This window comes from Monodon monoceros, unplaced genomic scaffold (genome assembly GCF_005190385.1).
Source record: "Monodon monoceros isolate NGI ecotype Baffin Bay Population unplaced genomic scaffold, NGI_Narwhal_1 Super_Scaffold_1, whole genome shotgun sequence".
Taxonomy (NCBI): Eukaryota; Metazoa; Chordata; class Mammalia; order Artiodactyla; family Monodontidae; genus Monodon; species Monodon monoceros.
In genome coordinates, this window is record NW_021703765.1 from 48305343 (window position 1) to 48323938 (window position 18596).

The window sequence follows — 18596 nt, forward strand, 5'->3', positions numbered from 1 at the left end:
GGTAAGTCAATGAAGACAGAAATCAGACTGGTGGTTGCCAGGGAATGGGGTGGGGAGGAGGGAAACGGGGAGTGACTGCTTAACGGGTAAAGGGTTTTCTTTTAGGGTGATAAACTGTTTTGGAACTTGGTATCAGTTGATAGTTGCACAACATCGTGAATCTGTTCAATGCCACTGAATTTTACACTTTGAAATGGTTAATTTTATGTTAAGTGAACTTCACCTCAGAGAGAGAGTGAGTGAACTCCTTAAGGGCTTTAAGGGTAGAGCAGATGCAGGTTATTCCCAGATCAGAGGAAACCACAGTGAAACAATGGTGAGGATGAGGTCGGGAAGCTTAAGGGAGCAGGGTAAAATGCCAGCGTGTTAATGGGTGATGCACATGGGCCTTGAAATTACCCAGCAAGATGGCAGGGCTTGGGGTGGAATTGGAAGAGTGTGAGCAGGTGCTGGTCTTCAGAAGATGTGCAGATTGTAATCCAGAGGGGTTGGTAGATGCTGCTGCTAGGGAATCTTAGAGACAGTGACAGCGGGATGGGCAGAGATGCCAGAGGAGAGCCGTATTCCTGAGGCAGCAGGAATCATGTTTTCGGAGCTGCACTGGAGAGAGCAACCCTCTCCCCTGCCTTGCACACTAGACAAAAATGAATAGTCTCAGAGGACACTAAGGTTTTACTCAAGACAGGGAAGAGAGAGGGCGGGCTGTGGGGACAAGGGAAGTTTATTCATCCTGAGTTGGAGTTCCAGGTTAGAACAGAGTTTGTGGGTTAACAATTTTAATGGTTGTGTGTCAACAGTTAAGGTATATACCTGATGCCACCAACTATGTGCTCCTTCAAAAGGACAATAGAATTTTACAATACTTACAGTTTACATTTACAAATGTTATTAATAGGAAAAATGGGGTTTACCAACGACAGCATGTTATCTGTTTGTTTAGTCCTATGCTATCTAACATTGAGTTCTTGAATGGTGTAACGGCCATTTTGCTGTGAAGTGGAATAAGCACAATGTTTAAAAGATTTAGTTCCAGTTTTTACTCCTATCATCTCTGTTGATAAACTCGCTGGTGATCAACAGAGATGAAGCTATTCTAGAATTTGCACTGCCTCAGCACGTGGAATCAGCAGATTCTTCAGTCTCTAAAGGGAACAGAAATAAAGCTCTTTAGTCTTTATTATTGAAATTAGTTAAGTCTATTTTGCAAGTACCTGTTTCAGGCAATCTACAAATATTTACTAACTGCCTAGGATATTCCTAAAGTCCTGTGGGAGAAAAATAGAACTGTGAGATACGGTTGGAGAGATAACATATTCACATAACAACATTGAATGATAATACAAAACTTCTGTCTCGAAAGTGTGCATGATTAATTGCCACATGACAGCTATAGACAACAAATGTTTCAGGATTCATTGTGGGTTGATGAGATGTGGAAAGGCTTCATGGAGGAGGTGTTATCAAATTAGACCACGAAGTTTGGAGAGAAGCTATAAAGCTAGTTTAGCTGGAAGGAACAGTATAAGACTAGTGTAAGGATAGGAAAGTCCATTATATGCTTAGTGATGACTCAGTATTTTCATAAGGTTTCTAGAGTGGGATTTTATGGATATAGGTCAGTTAGGTTCAGTTGGGACACAGTGGTTTTTGAACGTTATGCAACCCAGTGCCATTTTCTTTCTTTCTTTTTTTTTTTGGCCAAGCTCTGGGGCTTGTGGGAGCTTAGTTCCCCAACCAGGGATTGAACCCAAGCCCTTGGCAGTGAAAGCCAAGACTGCTAACCACTGGGCTGCTAGGGAATTCCCCATTGCCATTTTCTAATAACAAATATTTTGTTCTCTTTACTGCACATTATTTTCTTTAAATTGATGTAATGTTCTGACTATAAAGGATAAACAAAAGGTGAATAATTTTTAATAAAATACATGTACTTGATTCCACTTAGATAAGGTATCCAAAGTAGTAGAAAGAAAGTAGAATGGTGGTTCCCAGGAGCTGGGAGAGCAGGAAAAGAGGAGTTGTTCAGTGGGTATAGAATTTCAGTTTAGCAGGATGCAAAAGTTCTAGAAATCTGTTGCACAACAATGTGCATGTAATTAACACTACTATACACTTAAAAATGGTTAAAATGGTTATATAACAAATTATATGTTGTATATTTTTAATACAATAAAAATGTGAACTTGAATATGTAAGTATGTCTAAGAGTGGATTTCTTTTCATTTGGTTTGCTCAGGATTCACTGTATCTGAGGATTCATGCCTTACATTAGTTCTGGGAAAAAATGCCTCTCACGTTCTATGTATCCTCTTTTTACTGAATTCTTTTTTTTTTTTTTTTGCCTGAGTCAGGTCTTAGTTATGGCATGCGGGCTCTCTCGTTGAGGCATTCAGACTCAGTAGTTGTGGTGCATGGCCTTAGTTGCTCCGTGGCATGTGGGATCTTAGTTCCCCGACTAGGGATCAAACCCGCGTCCCCTGCATTGGAAGGCGGGTTCTTTACCACCGGACCACCAGGGAAGTCCCTGAATTCATATTAAATAGAATTAGACCTACTCATTCTGTCCACCATGACTCTTAACCACATTTTCATATTTTCCATATCTTTGTCTTTTTGTACTGTGTGATTTTTATTGAAGTAAAATACACATGCAAAGTAATACATACACAACTATATGAATATTGCAAAGTGAGCACATCATGGAACCATCAGGAAACAGAATAGTACCAGCACTCCAGAGCTACCCCTCATGGCCACTTCCAATCCTAGCACTCTCAAGGATTGTCATCCTCGTTCCCTTAGTTTTGAAGTTGATGGTCTCCGTGGGATGTGGTTTTGCTAGGGGGGTCTGTTTTTTCTTATAACACTTTTATTGAGGTATAATTCACATACCATATAATTCACCAATTTGCAGTGTACAATACAATGATTTTTTAGTATGTTCACTAAGTTGTGCAACCATCAACACAATCAATTTTAGAACATTTTCATCACCCCATAAAGAAACCCCACATCATTAGCAGTCACTCTGCATTTCCCCTAGCCCCAGGCAACCACTATTCTATTTTCTGTTTGTATAGATTTGCCCACTCTGGCTATTTCTATAAATGGAACCACACAACATGTGGCATTTTGTGACTGGCTTCTTTCACTTAGCGCTTGAGATAATTTTTGTATGTTGTATGAGGTAGGGGTCCACCTTCATTCTTTTGCATGTGGATATACAATTGTCCTGGAACTACTGGTTAAATTTGCTCCTTGGATTCTCTTGGTGCCCTTGTCAAATTTCAATTGGTCATAAGTGTGAGGAGTTACTTCTCACTTCTATTCCATTGATCTATATATATATATTCTTATGCCAGTATCACACTGTCTTGACTACTGAGGTTTTGTAGTAATCTTTGAAATCAAGAACTATGAGTTCCTTAACTTTGTTTTTTTCAAGATTGTTTTATCTATAATGGGTCTCTTGAATTTCCATATGAATTTTAAGATCAGCTTATTAATTTCTACAGATAAACCAACTGGAATTTTGATGGGGTTTTGTGTTGAATTTGTAGATCAAATTGGGGAATATTGCCATTTTAACAGTATTAAGTCTTCTGATCCATGAGCATGGGGTATCTCTCCATTTATTTTGGTCTTCTTCAGTGTCCTTCAATAATGTTATATAGTGTTCAGAGTATAAATTTTCACTTATTTTGCTAAATTTATTCCTAAGTATTTTGTTCTTTTTGGTGCTATATTTATTTATTTAATTAATTAATTTGGCCACAGCTGTGGGGCTTGCAGACTCTCAGTTCCCTGACCTGGGATTGAGCCTGGGCCAGAGTAGTGAAAGTGCCGAATCCTAACCACTAGACCACCAGGGAACTCCCCTTTTTGGGCTATTTTAAATGAAATTGTTTCATTAATTTCTTCTTCACATTGTTCATTGCCAGTGTATTGAAATATAGTTGACTTTTTGATCTTGTGTCTTGCCAACTTTCTGAACTCATCTATTAGTTCTAATAGTATTTCTTTAGTGGATTCATTAAGATTTTCTGTATTCAAAATCCTGTCATCTGTAACAGAGATAGTTTTACTTTTTTTGCAATCTGGATGCCTTTAAAGTTTTTTTCTTGCCTTATTTTCCTGGATAGAGCCTCCAATACAATGTTGAATAGAAGTGGCAAGAATGGTCATCCTTGTCTTGTTCCTGATCTTAGGGAGAAAAGCATTGTCTCTCATCATTAAGCATAATGTTAACTGCAGGTGACTTTTATTGTGTTGAGGAAGTTCCCTTCCTTTTTTCTAATTTCTTTTATGTTTTTTAAAAATTTATTTATTTATTTATTCATTTTTGGCTGCGTTGGGTCTTCGTTGCTGCGCGCGGGCTTTCTCTAGTTGTGGCAAGCGGGTGCTGCTCTTCATCGTGGTGCGCGGGCTTCTCATTGCGGTGGCTTCTCTTGTTGTGGAGCACAGGCTCTAGGCGTGAGGGCTTCAGTAGTTGTGGCGCGAGGGCTCAGTAGTTGTGGCACTCAGGCTCCGTAGTTGTGGCTCGTGGGCTCTAGAGCGCAGGCTCAGTAGTTGTGGCGCACGGGCTTAGTTGCTCCGCGGCATGTGGGATCTTCCCGGACCAGGGCTTTAACCCGCGTCCCCTGCATTGGCAGGCGGATTCTTAACCACTGCGCCACCAGGGAAGTCCCTGTTTTTTTGGCTGTGCCTTGCAACATGTAGGTGGGATCTTAGTTCCCTGATGGGGGATTGAACCCTGTGCCCCCTGCAGTGATAGCACAGAGTCTTAACCACTGGACCGCCAGGGAAATTCCTCTTTTTATGTTTTTGTTATGGAAGGGTGTTTAACTTTGTCAAATGCCTTATCTGTTTCTACTTGAGATGGTGATGTGATTTTTGTCCTTTACTCTATTAATATGGTGTATTGCATTAATTGATTTTTGGATGTTAAACTAACCTTATTTCTTGGGATAAATCACTTATGGTCAGGGTGTATACTCCTTTTTTATGTTGCTGATTCCATTTGCTAGTGTTTTGTTGAGGATTTTTGCATCTATATCCATAAGAGATATTGATATTCTTTTTTCCTAAGGGAAATTTAGGAAGTTTCAAAAAGTGTGCAGCCACTTCTGCTGTCTTTTGAGAATTGTCCATGTGTGCTGTCAAAAAATTCATTATTAAAAAAGGTTTGTGAGGAGAAAAAACCCACAAGTTATTGTTTAATCCAAGCTCCCTTCTTTGTTTATTCAACAAACATTTTTTTGAGCACTTAACAGTCAATTTTCAAAAAGTAAATTAATGACTATGACCCTTTGGCCTCAAAGATCTCAATTAACAATACAACTAGTTAAATCTTTTTGTGTGAATAGAAGGTCTAACACAGTCTCATATATAGCAGCTTGTTGTTTATCAATGTAAGACCTGGTAATTTCATTTTTATTCAGTATTAGTTTAGTTTGTTTTGTGGAACAGAATAATGCAGCTTTGGAAAAATCAATACTTCTGGTAAGATCTACAGCACTTTTGCTACAAATGTCAACTTCTATTTGCATGGTTCTTTACTGTGCTGGTTGTTCCTGCTTGTTAAGCAAATTTTGTCAAAGAAAATAAGTTAAGCAATAACTAGGAAGTAATAAGGCCTGAATTGAATTTGTTCACCTCTTAAAAGAGTCCAGGGAAATCTCAGGTATATAACAACCATTTATTTCAAGCAAATTCTATTGGGCAAAAAGTTTCTTTGTAAGGACTGTTTAGCTCTGAAATAGGTTTTCTAAATATTGTCAAGGAAAAATAAATTTTTAGTTTATTTGTGTTTTATGTGGAGACAATATATCCAGTATTTTCTTGGATAATACAGTTTGATAAGCAATTTTACATTGGGCATACAGATAAAAAAGAGTGAAGGCTTCCTGGTGCATGGGGTATTTCTAAAAATCTGTATGTTTCTATATGTGCAGACACTTGTACCTCTAGTTCCTGACAAAGTCCCTCAGTATGTTTTTGTGCATGTTTACTACTGTCTGCCTGAAGCCTAACTAGGTTATTTTTCCTCCCTAGAGACTAGGAATAGGGGCTGTGCTTGAAGCTCTACTTCTGGAAGGATTTATTTTATGGAAATTTCAAAGCAATTGGATTGACTTCTCCTAAAGAAAAAACTACACTGATTATAGTTCCTGCCCCCTCAGCCTTCCTTCTTTTAAAATAACATTTCTTGTTGTTAGCTTTTTTGTGTCGTTTGCAAAAGTAGTACAGACTCGATGCAGAAAATTGGGAAAATTCAGTAAAGCACAAACAACATTTTGCTCCCACCGCTTAGAGCTAGCTATGGACATTTTTTCTTTAAATGCTAATGAACTGTTGTGAACTGTTCTGTCAGCTGCTTTTTTCCCCACTTCTACCATTTTCTACTTTTTTTTTTACAACAACTACTGTCCGCTCTTGCTCTACGGGCGGTAGCAGCCCTGGTGGACCTATTCCTCCCTCCGCAGTCCTGGGTAGCTGAGTGCCGCCCCGCCCACCGCGAGGCTACGAGGCCTGCGAAGGCGCGGCCTCTTTAAGAGGCAGGCACCGGGGGCGGTCCCTGCGCGGATTGGCTGAGCTCGCAGCCACGTGGCGGTCGTAGCAGCCGCGGTGGAGGTGGCCCGGCTCGCGCGGCGGCCGTCGGGCTCCTGCGAGGTCCCCGGGAAGGGCCGCAGATTAACAGATGTGCATGAGGAGGTGCCTGGTCGGCCTCACGTTTTGTACCTGCTACCTGGGTTCTTACCTCACGAACAAGGTGAGGAGGGCGGGCTTCTTACCTCACGAACAAGGTGAGGAAGGCGGGCGCGGGGTGCTGATGATTGCCCGTGGGCGAGCTTAGTCCCCAAATCGTGTGTAGAACAAATGCTGCCTCCAGCTTTTTATCTGATTTGTTCCTGATGACGATGGAGAAGAAAACGACTCTGTGTACGATGCTCTTTTAGAAATAAGATTTGTTGGACGGTACTGTCCCCATTTCTCGTCCTGTAATGCATTCTTTACATCTCCTGGGAAACTGGATTTTTTGACTGGTGAATTCCCAGCAACTTAATTTTTGGATATATGGACCACTTTTTAGGGAAAGAAAAAGCAAGTGGCTCCTGTTCCCTCGAGGAGGAAGAGTAGGCGAAGAAATCATGCACATCCTGCTTTCTCTTCTAAACATGCCCCTGCCCCAGAACCCCACAAGGTTCCAGAAACCTTTAAATAGAAGATATCAATCCATCTCCATCTCTGCCTCACACCACTGATTCTCAAACCTATTTTTTCTGTCTCCATCCCAGGCACTTCCAGTATATTCAAGATTTTTTCATGGAGTTATTTTAAAAAATAAGATGTAAACTTAATTTTGTTTAATGTTGTAGAACTCTTTTGATGAAGAGGCAGAAAAGCAGTGGTACCATGTTTTTGTTTTGTTAGGAGGGAGAAGCTGGCCTTGGATTTGGTACCATGCAGGGAAATGTTGGATCCCTGTGGGCTAGGGTGGGGCATCACCCCCTGTCCTGGACTCCAGGGTGGACACCAAGCCAAAGTGGCAATAGGGAGCTCAGGACCTCCTTCCCCCACTGTAGGGTCTTGACTGCTCTCTCCCCACTCCCTCTTGAGAATAAAACCCTCTTGCTCTCTGGAAAAGAACTATTAGCAAATAGCGATAAATGAGCATTTGTTATCGTCATGAACATTGTTGAGGATGATGTAGGTCATGGCCCACATGCTCAATCCTTTCTCTGTCTCAGTTTTACAAAGAAAATATCATGGAAAAGTGGAGGGGAACAAACTGAATTGTGTGAGTAAATAGACTTCAGAGAAGAATGAAGGTCCATTTCTAGGAAACACAGACCAGAGCACAGGTAGTTAACCATAATTGTGGCATTTAGGAGCTCATACAAGGGGAATTACATGTTGATTAATCCATGGGGAAAAAAAGTATAAATGTAAACTTGCCCAACACCAGTCTATTGCACTTTTCAGATCATGTGAAGTATCAGTAGAACCCTTGCTTAAAGCCATTTAATGGTTTTTAGGCTTTTAAAAAATTCTTAAAGTGTTCAGTCATAGAAAACAATAGAAAAAGATACCCAGAAAGATAAAATACAGTTCTCCCATTCATAATGTGCTGTAAATTTGGTTAAAAGACGTAATAGAAATACAAGTTGACCTTAGCTGAGTTAGCTTTAAACAAATCCTTAAAAAACACACCTAAAAATGTAATATACCTAAGAAGAATTAGTTAGGAAAAAAATCCTAAGAATGCAAAAACCAAACAAAACCCTAAAAATGGAAGGAAAACAAAGGAAAGAATGAACAGGATGCAGTTCTTACTTGAAGAGAAACACAGAAGGCGGTGGATTTTTAGGTAAACTGGGCAGTAGTTAAAGTGGATACCCCGAGAAAACAGACAGTGTCCAGGGGTTTGTCTGGTTTTCTCTGGTGTTACTGCAGTTATAACGTGGCACTTCTGGGGTCTGGGACGATGCTGAGGGGTCAGATGTCCACAGTATCTGGCCCAGCTGCTGTGTGTTCCACTTTGTTGCGTCCCCAACTGAGAGATTGTCAGATTTCTGGTGACCCTGGGGAAAGAAAGTCCCCCTCTCTTTTTTTTTTTTTAATTGTATTGGAGTATAGTTAATTTACAATGTTGTGTTAGTTCAAGTGTACAGCAAAGTGACTCAGTTATACATATACATATATTCATTCTTTTTCAGATTTTTTTCTTGTATAGGTTATCACAGAATATTGAGTAGAGTTCCCTGTGCTATACAGTAGGTCCTTGCTGGTTATCTATCTTATGTATAGTAGGGTATGTATGTTAATACGAAGCTCCTGATTTACCCTCCCCCCAACATTCCCTTTTGGTAACCATAAGTTTGTTTTCGATATATGTAAGTCTGTTTCTGTTTTGTAAGTAAGTTCATTTGTATCACTTAAAAAAAAAATTAGAGTCCACATGTGAGTGAGAGCATATGATATTTGTCTTTCTCTGTCTGACTTAACTTCACTTAGTCCCTCTCTTTAGTATGAATTGGAAGGTCATTTTTTTTCCCAGTGTGTGATTTTTTGGGGAGGAATAAAGCCTTTTTGAAACTTGAGTATACTTATGTTTCTTTAGTAGGGATTTCTTTGATTATATGATCTATCAATTCTCTATAATTTGAAAATGTCCATTAATTTGGTATTTGTTTTTCAGTATGTCCTGTCTGTCTTGAAATTTACCTACCCTACGTTATTCCAAGGGTGAGTATCTTTTATGCGCTTTATATACATTTGTAGGAAATGTCCAACCAGCATCATTAAATGTTCAAAATATATTTAATGACTGCATAGATTTTTTCATTAGATAGACATCCTGTAATTTATTTAGTCATTCTATTAATGGCATTTGAATGGTGTCCCATTTTGGGGGTATAAACACAACAATGTTCTCAGACATTTTTTGCATTCACATCTGCCAAATTTCTAACTATTTCTTTGGAATAGATTCCTATATAAGAAATTTAGATTAAAGAACATGAACTTCTTTAGTAGTCTGCTTGAATATTAAAAAATTCTTTTCCAGTATCTTTTTACCAATTTACATTGTAACCCAGCCTGTGTATGAAAGTTTCTATGATATTATACTCAAACCATGACTGTTACTTTTACCCTCTCTCTGCTGGTTTCATGAGCAAAAAATGGTATCATATTATTTTGTCTTATCATTTCTTAGATTATTCATGAAATTGGACAGTTTTCTTATGTTATCCACTTGTATCTCTTTTTTTAGTGTCTATTTGTGCCTTTTACCCTTTTATTTTTTCTTTTTTTAACCCTTTTATTTTTACTAGAGTTTTAGTATTTTTTAATTATTTAATGAATTCTTCATATTTAAAGGATGTCAACCACTTTTCTATCATATTTATTGGAATTTCTTTTTTTTTTCAATTTTTTCTTTGCCATTTCATTTTGTTTATAATTACCTTGATTATTTAGTTTTTTTAAGTGACATCATAGAGAATTCATTGTTTGAACATAGGAATGAAGCAGCAGAGAGAATCACAGATGAATCCAGTGTGTGATCTTGTGACTGAGAGATGCTATTATTAGGAAGAAGATAGAAAATGATGTAGAGTCGGGTCAACAGTCTAGAGAAATGGTAGAGGCAGCATGGAATGCTCTGGCGTTCACATTTCCCCTTCTCACCTCAAACCTCCACCCCCGCCCCCATCTTTTAAAAAAATATATTTTAGTTTTAAATTGATCGTTTCTTTTGTGATAGCTACCATTGCTTTTATGTTTATTCTTCTCTATCACAAGATCATATAGATATTCACCTATAAGTCATTAAAGCTTTTTTCAATTCTTAATTATGATCTGTTTATTTTAGTGTATGGTGCAATGTGAAGAAATCATTCCTCCCCTAATGGTTTTTTATTTATACTAGCCCCATTTATTATATTTTATTGTATAATCCTTCCTTTTGCCTTTGGGTCATTCGTATCATATGTAAAGTCATTTTTCTAGGGTCTGTTTTTGAGCACTTATTTGTCAGTTTTTATGGAAAGGGCCTAGTGGTAAATTGTTTTCATTATTATAGCCTTTAAATATGTGGCACAGCACGCCATCCCTCTTCTCTTTTTCCTTTTTTTTTTTTAAGTGTCGCATAATTGCACACAGAAAAGCAGGGATAGAGATCTTAATATCAATCAAGGTTGAATTCAGGACAAAAACATTAGCAAATGAAGAAAGCTGTGTTAACAATGTTAAAGCAATGCAGTTCAAAATGAAAAGACACATTATAATGCCGGAGCATGCAGTTCAAAGTGAAAATAAAATAGTGATGAATATCTATCAACCAAACAACAGGCCATTGTCATTTGTCAAATAAAAACAGCAGGAATACCAGGGCTAAATAGGAACATACTAGTGATAGGAGACAAATTTACTACTATTTTTCCATGACAGATCAGTTGGACCAACAAAACACTAGAACATATGTATATATTTGATAAATAATACAATTAATAGATAAATATCAAACTCTGTATCTTGAAAATAGAGATTATGCCCCCCTTTCGAATGCCCATGAAATATTCACCATGAATAGAACATCAATTATTTAAAAAAAATATAAAGCAATTATACAATCCCAGTGCACTAAAACCAGACCTTTATATCAAAAACAAAAATCCCTACCTACAAAGGGCTCTTGAACATATAAAAAGATATTCTTCATTCATAAGAAAATATAATTTTAAACTGTATTGAGGTATATTTTTACCAACAAGATTTGCAAAATGAAACTTCAAAATTTGATAGTGTAGCATTGATGAGAATGAAAGAAAGCAGGTGCTCTCATATATTGATCATGGGTGGCAAACTGGTACAATATCTATGATTGGCACTTTGGCAGAATATAGCAATGGTTTGAATCCTTCAATCCAGCAATTCCACTTCCAGTAATTTACTTGAGAGGTTTACTTGCATTTATGTAAATGAAATATGTACAAAGATATACATGTGAAACATTGCAGCTGTTTGTGACAGAGAGCATTTTCATTTTTTGAATTTTATTTTATTTATTTTTTATACAGCAGGTTCTTATTAGTTATCCATTTTATACATATCAGTGTATGCATGTCAATCCCAATCTCCCAATTCATCCCCCCCTCCCCTGCCGCTTTCCCCCCTTGGTGGCCATACGTTTGTTCTCTACATCTGTGTCTCTATTTCTGCCTTACAAACTGGTTCATCTGTACCATTTTTCTAGATTCCACACATATGCGTTAATATATGATATTTGTTTATCTCTTTCTGACTTACTTCACTCTGTATGACAGTCTCTAGGTCCATCCACGAGACAGCATTTTTTTTTAATAATGACTTTTAAAAAAAAATATTTATTTATTTGGCTGTGTCAGGTCTTAGCTGCGGGTCTTAGTTCCCCCTCGGCATGTGGGATCTTAGTTCCCCAACCAGGGATTGAACCCTTGTCCCCTGCATTGGAAGGCGGATTCTTAACCACTGACCACCAGGGACGTCCCAGAGAGCATTTTTAAACAACCTTATTTTCATCTATACAGAACCAATTAAATAAATTATATTGTATTCCTAATGGAATACTATTCAAATGTTAAAAAATAAGGAAACTTTTGTATTGACAAGGAACGGTCTTCGAGATTCATTTAATGGAGAACAAAAGCAAGTCCATAACAGTATAGTACATTACCATCAAGTAGAAATGTGTGTATGTTTTCCTTATTTTAAAAAAAGATGAAGACACTAGTAAGAGTGGTTGCGTTAGGGAACTACTAAGGTGGTGGACAGGGAAGAGAAGACTTTTCACCACTTCTTTATGCTTTTGAATTTTTGTTCTTTATATTATCACTGATACGTTATTTCAGATGAACTTTAGAATTACTTCGTCGTTTCTCCATAATATTTCACAGCAAAACTTAAAAAAAAATATCATCTATGATCGTGTATATTTCAGTCAATAAAGCTGGGATATTGTTTTCTCATTTTCTTTTCTTTTAATTTAATTTTATTTATTTATTATTTTTGGCTGCACTGGGTCTTCGTTGCTGCACGCGGGCTTTCTCTAGTTGCCGTGAGCGGGGGCTACTCTTCGTTGTGGTGTGCGGGCTTCTCATGGCAGTGACTTCTCTTGTTGCAGAGCTTGGACTCTAGGCAAGCGGGCTTCAGTAGTTGTGGTATGTGGGCTTCAGTAGTTGTGGCTCGCAGGCTTTAGAGCGCAGGCTCAGTAGTTGTAGCGCATGGGCTTAGTTGCTTCGCGGCATGTGGGATCTTCCCGGACCAGGGTTCGAACCTGTGTCCCCTGCATTAGCAGGCGGATTCTTAACCACTGCGCCACCAGGGAAGCCCCTGTTTTCCCATTTTCTGATCCTGATTGTCCTTTCACTTCTCTCCGGGTAGAGGGACTTAGGGAAGTTAGTGGGAAAAGGTGATGTTTTCACCTGAATTGCCTTTTCCCCTCCTTCTCTGTAGATGTCAGACTGAATGCACCTCCCCCGATAGAATGTAAGGTCTACAAATGCTAGAATTAAGCAACAAAAAAAATCCATTTTGTCACTGGCGTATCCCTGATGCCTAGAACCATGCCAGGTACACAGGAGGCACATAGTAGGGCAGAATAACTCATTCTAAGAAAATTGATTGCATGCATATGCCAGTCACTGTTTTAGACACTTGGACTACTTCAGTGAAGGAAAGAAAAATCCCTGCCCTCCTAGAGCCTGCTCATTTCTTCTTCAGTTTACCTGCGGTGAATGGTACCTTGTATCCAGTCGCCTTACTTAGAAACCTGTGTTATTCTTGATTTCTTTGTCTCCTTCACCCCAACGTCTAATCAACAACTAGGACCTCTAAACATCTTTAGAACCTGTCCACCTTCTTCATCGCCTCTTCCTGGGCCACTATCATCTCTCAAATCACCCTAACAACTCCTAACTTGCTTCCTGGCCCCTGGTCTTGCTTCTCTCAGCAAACATTCTCTCCCTTGTAAAGAGACAGAGCTTTCCCCAAGGTAAATGTGGCAGTGTCGCTCCCGTGCTGCAGACCCTTCAGTGGGTCCCCAGTTTGAAGCCCCAGCTCGTTGACGATTGATATGGCCCTTCATGACCAGCCCCCGCCTCGAGTACTCACATGCTAAGGTCAGGCCAATTGAACCTCTGTAAGAAGCTTTGCTGGAGCCATTGTCTCTCTTACCTGTGGGCCCTGGTCCATTCTGGGTCTCCCGCTTTGAAGAGGCTTCAGGCTTTTGCTTGAATTTACTTCCTCTAGGAAGAGTCACCCAACCCCCTAGACTGGATTAACTGCCTCTGCTAGGGTGTTTTGTGCTACCTGGTACTCTTCCCATTAGGACTGTATCACACTTTATTGTAATTATTGGTTAATTAGCTTACTTCCCTCTAGACCAGAGTTTCTCGGCCTCAGCACCATTGGTATTTTGCACTAGATAAGTCTGTTGTGGAGGGCTGTCCGGCACGTTGTAAGGTGTGGGGCAGCATCCTGGCTTCTACTCATCGGGTGCCAGTAGCAACCCTTCCCCCATCCCCAATTGTGACAACCAAAAATGTCTCCAAATGTCCCCTTGGGGGGAAGAGCCACATGATTGAGATCCACTGCTCTAGACCAAGCTGTTGGAAGACACGACCCATATCTGTCCACTCCGCCTGGCGGTGTCATTGAAGTCTTCACAAGGGAGACGTAACACCTGGATCTTACAGGATGAGCAGGTGTCCACCAACACGGAGGAGAAGGGAAGACGTTATGGGTCACGAGGGCCGCACGTGCAAACTCTAAAAAGTATGAAATGGCCTGGCACATTACCGAGGCTATGGCCTGTTCGGTGTGGCTGGAATGTGGCTGCCACTGGCAGATGGACAGGAGCTGACCCTGGAGAGGGGCAGCTGCAAGTCCTGGAAGGCTTCTATGTCACATGCAAGTGACTTTTTTCTGTAGACCAGGGGTTCTCCAGTGTCGTGTCCCAACACACGGGTGTGCTGTAATAACCTCCGAGGTAGGTGTCTCAAGTCATAACTAAAAATAAGGTTTTGAAATTTATGAATGACTCACCAAAAATAGAGTAAAAGCAATTAGTGTGGGATAGGATACAGTTATGCCTGTAGTACTGGTCACTCATTTGGCATTTTGCTGTGCTTTCTGCAGTGGGAGAGGGAGGGGTGTTTATCTTGTCACCTGTGCTCCCCCTAAACTGCATGTGAGGAAATGTGTCTCACGTGAGCTTCATGACCCCAAGTGTGTTGCAGCAGAAAAGAGGCCGAGGGCTGCTGCCTACAGCACCAGGAAGAATCAGCCATTTTTAAAACAAGCGAGGGGCACAATTAGGTTTGCATTTTAGAACAAACCCTTTGGCTGCAGGGTGGAGAATGGATGGTGCAGGGCAACCCTGGAGAGAGGGGGACCCGTTAGGGAACTGATGCTATGGTCCAGGTGTGGGATGATGAGAGTCTGAATTAAGCAGATGGATGGAGGGGAAGGCTTCGGGTTTCAGAGAGGTTATGGGGATAAAGTCAATAGGATTTTGTAAGTTGTTGAGGGAGGTGACGACAGAGGAGGGCTGGGATGACATCTAGGTTTCTGGTTTGGCTGATTAGGGATAGTAGGAGAATGACCAGGATGGGGAGAGGGAAGTTCAAGGTAATGTTTTAGGCATGTTATCATCGGGAGCTTGTGGGGTATCAGGGTGGCCATATCCTCGTGAGAAGGGGGATATGGGAACCATTAGTGCAGAGGTCATAGAGAAGTGGTGGCTGTGGGTGAGATTGTTCGGGAAAAGTCTAGAATAAGAAGAGGAGAACATCAGTGTCAGCACTGAAAGGTACAGCTGGACTCAGGGAGTAGTAGAGATTGAGAAGGATGGGTCTGAGAATTGGGATGATAATTTGGAGAAAGTGGGAGAAAGGAGTTGTAAGAAGGATCACACGTGTATATTTGTGTCACTCGACAGATCTGCTGGGGGTGGATGGCATTTGAGACCATGGCACCCTGTTAAATTCACATTGGCCCTTATCCTTTTCAGGTGGCAGACATTAATTGGTGGACTTTTGCTTCATGTGTCATGGAAACTGGGCTGGGCGGAGATCAACAGCAATTCAAGGTAGGATCACCTCTTCTGTGATTGATTTATGACTCATACCCAGCTTCCTTGTGTATTATTTAACTTCTTGTGGTGTTACATTGGGAAACACGGGTGTTTATTTGAGTTGTATGATCTCTTAATTCCCTTCTAATCTTGAGATTAAATGATGTTGTAATCAAATAGAGCTCAAGTAGTGTTTTCCTGGTCAATAATGCCACTCTTATAATATTAAAATAAATTGAGATATACAATTTATAATACCATGTTAATTTGGCTTTGTTGTAGATCATAGGACTGCTATGAATAAGTTATTAAATCAGCTTTAAATTTTTTGGGTAAATTTTTAATTTTGAAATTATTTCCTGCTTACAGAAAAGTTAGGAATAGTACAAAGAAGTCCCATATCCTTTACTCAGATTCCCCAATTATTATTTCACCTTGCTTCTCTTATCAGTTTCACTTGATATATACATACATATTTGTATACATGTAATTTTTTTCTGAATTATTTGAAGGTAAGTTGCAGATTTTTTTTTACTTCTGAATTGTTGAGCATGTATCTCCTAAGAGCAAGGATGTTCTCTTACAGGACTACAGCAGTTATCAAAGTGAGGAAGTTAACATTGATGCAATACTATTATCTCATGTATAGACTGATTCATGTTTTGCCAGTTTTCTCAGTAACATTCTTTATAGCCCTCTCCACAAAAATTTGATCCAGGGTCTGATTCAGATCACACATTGTTGTTATGATCCTATTAAGACCGCTTTTCAAATAGATTTGAAAGAAACGTCAAAGACAATGACATTTTTCAAGCAAAATTGTAATCTGAATTGGCTATTCAGTCCTGCCTCACCCAAATAAATCCTCATGATTCTTTGAGAACATCATGCCTTGCCTGAAATGATGCACAAAATGAAAAGAAAATGAAGTCAAGGTTTACATGAATAAGGTAAACAACCCAACTGAATGATCAGGCCAAATCATTTGCCTCGTGGTCCAAGTTATCTGCCCAACTTCTCCATGAATTAGATTAACTGCTTCGTTGCTAAGTCATCCCTTGGCTTGGTGCTCTGGAGAAGCTTTGAGAATGAGTCCAGTATAAATATTAATAATTTTGGCTTCTTCTGAAAATATTTAACTGGAGAGCAAAACACTGGTATGAAGAAGTTTGACAAGGGAGAGGGCCTGGGAACTGAGGTGTGGATTAATTTCCCTGACCCTATTACATCACAATCCATATTCTGAAAGACTATCACACACAAGATGCTTAACTAATCCAAAGGAGTAGTTCATTAAGTCATAATTTTACATTTCCATGGTAGAGCGTCCTCCACTTGATAAAACCCCAAAATATAAAATTTTGGGATTTTATATGTGATACTAAGCACAGGTCTTACTTTATACGCCATTGTTATGGTGGATAGTTCAAAGAGAATGGGTCTTCATTTAAACGAATAGGAGCCCTGAATTCACAAGGACTGTGGTAGTTCTAAGATTTAGTTCTAAGATTTAGTTAAATGATGAAGCATTTTGACTCCAAATAGTTGAATGTATTCCTCCACAGAAGCAAGAGATTGGACTAGAATCAGGGAATTGGCCGTCAGATTTTGCACTGGGGTCCACCGGTGCTGATCAACATGGATCTTCCTCTTTTTTTTTTGCGGTATGCGGGCCTCTCACTGTCGTGGCCTCTCCCGTTGCGGAGCACAGGCTCCGGACGCCCAGGCTCAGCGGCCATGGCTCATGGGCCCAGCCGCTCCACGGCATGTGGGATCTTCCCGGACCGGGGCACGAACCCGTGTCCCCTGCATCGACAGGCGGACTCTCAACCACTGCGCCACCAGGGAAGCCCCGGATCTTCCTCTTTTACAGTGTTCCTGACTATGATTATCTTATAATTTCTGATGTGAATTATTTACTTGTTCATAATGGTCATTTAAACATCACCTTATGGAATTCCCTGGTAGTCCAGTGGTCGGGACTCCGTGCTTTCCCTGCCCAGGGCCTGGGTTCGATCCCTGCTCAGGGAACTAGGATCCCACAGGCTGTGCGGTGTGGCCAAAAAAAAAAAAAAAAATTAAAATTAAATAAACATTACCTTAGTCATATTTCCTTAAAAGCGATGCCATTGTTCATACTCAAACATTTTTTTGTATGTAAAATATACATAACATAAATTTTACCATTTTTTAAGTGTACGATTCAGTGGCATTAAGTACATTCACAGTGTTATGCAACCATTGCCACCATCCATCTCCAGACCTTTTCACCATTCTAAACAGAAACTCTGTACCCATTAAACACTAGCTCCCCCTTCTCCTTCCACCCCCCCCCCCCAGGTCCCTGGTAAAGCTCTGTTCTACGTTGTCTCTATGAATTTACCTATGCTAGGTACCTCCTTTAAATGGAATCGTACAGTATTTGTCCTTTTGTGACTGGTTTATTTCACTTGGCATAATGTCTGCAAGCTTCATCTATGTTGAAGCATGTGTGAGGATTTCCTTCCTTTTTAAGGCTGAATAATATTCCATTGTGTGTATAGAGCACATTTTGTTTATATACCGCATTTTGTTTATCCATTCACCCCTTGATGGAATTCTTCATCTTTTTATTGCTTTTTTTGGAGGGGGGTAGAGGGGATGACTAGTAGAACTGGGTGAAGTCAAAGATTCTCAAGATGCTTTTCCTTCTGGTCCTTGACAGAGAAGGATCCACTAGACATTGTTGTCCCTTTAACTTGCATGATGCTAGGCGCCACCCATCTCAGAAGAGCCATAATCATATCCCTTTTTGGTCCCCTTGCTAAATCTCCCGGAGACTTTTTCACCTCTATCCCCTGGACTTCTTTGGTGGTTTCACAGCCACACACACATGATGTCGGCTCAGTTAAGCTTCTCGTCAAAGATTCTAGTGTCTTAGTTTGTAGAGTGTCTTGTGGTTAATAACTGCTGTCACAGCTCAGGATTTCCAGTTACG

At 39.9% G+C, this 18596-nt stretch overlaps 1 protein-coding gene across 6 annotated transcripts in view; it reads left to right on the forward strand.

Moving 5' to 3' along the window:
* The first annotated feature begins 6637 nt into the window (after positions 1 to 6637).
* Positions 6638 to 18596, forward strand: part of TMEM241 (transmembrane protein 241) — a 106236-nt gene continuing 94277 nt past the window's right edge. For 5 of the 6 annotated variants that reach the window (XR_003793739.1, XM_029224110.1, XM_029224122.1 and 2 more), the window contains exons 1-3: positions 6638 to 6772; positions 9203 to 9249; positions 15557 to 15634. Coding sequence is in view for 5 of the 6 variants with exons in the window: in XM_029224110.1 (XP_029079943.1) it covers positions 6701 to 6772; positions 9203 to 9249; positions 15557 to 15634 (197 nt within the window). In the remaining variant the exon portion in view is untranslated. The remainder of the gene's footprint in view (positions 6773 to 9202; positions 9250 to 15556; positions 15635 to 18596) is intronic. The other variant, XM_029224114.1, reaches the window with a different exon arrangement.